Consider the following 3,696-nt stretch of genomic DNA (forward strand, 5'->3'; position numbering starts at 1 on the left):
CACCATTTGAAGCATCTTCTGGCAAAATTCCAAGCGAATCGGGAGGTCTGCAGCGTTCAGTTTGTTGGCCATTTGAATTTTATATGGGAATAAGTCCAAATCTTTGTGCATAATTGACTGTAATGACTGTCTGCTTACACCCATTTGAGAAGATAAGCTTCTTGTCGAAACACGTTTTGTTTTGTATGGCAGCAGCTACAGCAGCGATTGTTTCCTCGATGGTAAGGTCTTTTGTTGACTGTCCCATGCTCGGCAAAATTGTTTACAAGTCTCATTATGGTCTATCTGCTCGGAGGATTGCCGCCAAACGTGCGCCTATACTCTCTTTGAACCAAAACTACGGACTCCAGTGCGTGATAGTGGCGGACAATAAAATTCTTGTTTCAGTGTCAAAGTTATCCATTTTTGTTAAATGTAAAAGTTAATCTGCAAAATAAAAATAAAAATTAACCAGATTAATTAAATAGAAAAAAAGTTATTTAATTTTTTTTTTGGTGGCGGCTTTCATCAGCCACCCCGTATTGTGTATTGCATGGTGAGTGCTGTAAGAATACGAATGGAGGTTTACYTGGCTAAATCTGTTAAGATGACAATTAGAACAAGAAATATTGTATATCTGAGATGAAGGAAAAACCATAACTTGTTTCGATGTGAAAATATAAACTCTCAAGCAAAACGAGGAAAATTGTGTTAATATCAGCCATATTTGTTTCTCCAGGAATCTGATGAGGGAGCATTTCACATCCATTAACCCAGGAGCTTCGCTAAGCCTCCTTGATACAACTGAATTAAATTAAATAATTTGGCAATAGAAGGCACACAATAAACCACATTATCGCAGTGAATTATAATCTTATTTAATATTATTATTTTCTATTGTACCCGACACAAAGTAGAAATACCACAAGTATTTTTTAATTTGAAAGATTTTGTTGCAAGATTTGTGGGAATTTATTTCTTTGAATAAATTCACTGATTTTACTCTTGGACACAATTGATTAATTTAATAATAATTTCAGTATTTAATTCAAGAAATACTATTTTATACATGGTTTCTAAATAAACATTTATACAATTCTATTTTTTTAATTACAGGAAGATGATTTAATTGCCACAGTCGAAGAAAGCTCTTTTTATCAACGTCGTTATGGGAAATATTTTGATATGGTTATTGTAAATAATGATTTTGACAACACATTTCAGCAAGTAGTGAAAGTACTCGACGAAATGAGTCATGAGGAACAGTGGGTCCCTGTGAATTGGATATACTAAATCGAATTATATAACCTGCATATATAAACTTAATTTTCTTAAATTTGATTGAATATACATGTATTGATTCATTAGCACCTAACTGAATACTGTATTACTTATTATCATCCATTGAATTTATTTCAAAATATTTTTGAATAAAAAATGTTGCAAGGGGTGGGGATTACCCTTTTATGGCAATATAAATAGACAGTTAACTCTCTACTTGTTTACACTCTTAATGTCATATGATATAAAATAATGTTAGTATAGAATTATGTGGTGTACTAGTTTATATTCGACTATTTGACAGCTTTAACATGATGATGAAGTGAATTCAATTTACTTCACACTATTAAACTAGTAGATCCTGCGGTAAAGGACAGATATCAGACTGAAATCTATGAATATTTAAACCAACAAAAATAATCTTACAACATCGAAAAAGAATAGAAAATTTAAAAAGCTGCGACACTTACATGATATGTAATGTATTACAGTTGGATCAGAAACTAAAAACAAAACACGGAATGGTTCGAGGAACTCTCTGTTCTGCCTCCATCTAATAAAATTGCCGTTATGCCCGATGACGCAACGGCCAGTACCATGCCATTATTTGATCGTATTTCAGCAAGAATTAGTGAAATAAGGATGTTCCGGGTGGAACTCGGTGCATCCAAAAGGAAAAACCGACCTTGTCCTGCTAAAACTGCGAGCAAAATCCGGTCATAAATGATTCCTTGTTCGTCAGTCATTAGTGGACATTGCGAGTAACAATAGGTGCCATTTCTAGAGTGTTGTACTGCAGTTCAGGATTCATTTCAGTGTTAATTAATTCAGATGCAGTTCGATTTGACGAATTCATACCGAAAAGAGTGAGTGATAAGTTGGTATTGGCAATGAAAAGATCCTCAATAGCAATCAATGCTTCATTACATAGCGTCGCTGAATGATATCATTAGATCGTTGCACCCTGTACGATGTTGATGCTATATATCATCAGTCATTGAATCTCTGGACGTTATCCCACAATATCTGTGCCCGAGCTGGGAGACATGTGGTCAACACTATAGCGAATAGTAGACGAAGTTGAATGCAGCTTCAGCAAGCATACACTCCCTCTGGTTGCCGTCTTCCAGTCGAAGATAAAAGCAAAAAGTGTTTTGGGTTGACTGTAAATAATCACCCCTAAGCGTTCGACTTAAATAAATTGAAACATGCATCAACTTTTGAGCCTTACTTGCGGGGCTTCCATTTTTTTATTTGAGCCCATCATAATCTTGCAAAATCATCCGTAGTATTACACAATTCAAAAAATGCAGTATGTGTAGTTTTAGGTGGAGTTGTAGTAGAATCAATCACTGCCTCGTTCGTGAAAAATACACGCTGACCGCTTTCAAGATGGACGGCTAACTGAACAACTGCTGGATCCCGCTCATGAAATGGAAAACCGAAGATACGCCCATATCATTGCCTTTATGAACATACTTGCAAATATATTTGATGCTCTTTACAGAACGGCAAAAGTCAACATTAATATAAGCATTTTATGTCTTGCTTAGTAAAGGCGAATACGGCACCACCTAACGATTATCAATGCCGATGTCTGTGTTGCTGATACTTTTAATAAATGATTGTCCGCCATTATCGGAATTTCCTCGACGATATATTTAATATCCGTCGGTATTTGTTACCGTATCATTAGAGATATCTGTAGGGAAATTTTTAGTACATTTTCCATCTGCCATGCAAGGCGATGAACGATGTAGAGTACCGCATGAACTATGGATCATGTTTGCTGTAGAAATATGAAACAGCACTTGGTCAGTAGACGGATCTGGAATTTCCGCAAAATGATACTCATCAAAAAAAAAAAAAAAAAAATGTGGGCGTTAGGTAATCTTCGCCCTTGCCTCTCAACTAAATACAGCCAGCAACTTGTGGGGCCGAATACATGTAATGTACTAATGAAACTTATTAGAGACTTCAACTTTCGCCTGAATGCACGTGCTGGAATGTCATGACGATGTATTGCATTTTGGCCAGGCAATATTATATAATATTTTGGATTACATGTGAACGTGATAAGGAAATAAGGAAACACGGTCGTCCGTATTCACACACGTAAGCATAGCATTCTGTATTTACTCTTGCGTATGACGTGGACTGCCTACGTACGATGATGGTAAAATGACAGAGTTGAATGTACTCTTCTTCAAGCAGCTTGAGTTGATATATTGCAAGTATCGTAGTCGTTCGCCCTCTATCTTCGCATACACGTCGACCTGAATTGTTGACAAAGCTCACTACATCGTAGACTGACGTTGTTCAGGCCTCACCGAATCATTAATCGGTACGTATAATAACCTTTCGAGCTAACGTTCTTCAGTAATAAAATATTGCGAACTTTAGCATTAGTATTTCGAATTATTTCTGTTGCTCCAA

The 3,696-nt window shown here is 36.0% G+C and overlaps 1 protein-coding gene across 1 annotated transcript in view; it reads left to right on the top strand.

Moving 5' to 3' along the window:
• The window catches only part of LOC108975700 (MAGUK p55 subfamily member 6), a gene marked incomplete at its 5' end in the record, with an annotated part of 93,084 nt that extends 91,615 nt beyond the window's left edge, over positions 1-1,469 (top strand). The window contains 1 exon segment of the mRNA XM_018944395.1: positions 1,096-1,469. Within this exon segment, the coding sequence (XP_018799940.1) occupies positions 1,096-1,272 (177 nt within the window). The 3' untranslated portion in view covers positions 1,273-1,469.
• Positions 1,470-3,696: the final 2,227 nt, after the last annotated feature.

The sequence above is a fragment of the Bactrocera latifrons genome, unplaced genomic scaffold, assembly GCF_001853355.1.
Source record: "Bactrocera latifrons isolate USDA-ARS-PBARC rearing strain unplaced genomic scaffold, ASM185335v1 scaffold_681, whole genome shotgun sequence".
In the NCBI taxonomy this organism is placed as follows: domain Eukaryota; kingdom Metazoa; phylum Arthropoda; class Insecta; order Diptera; family Tephritidae; genus Bactrocera; species Bactrocera latifrons.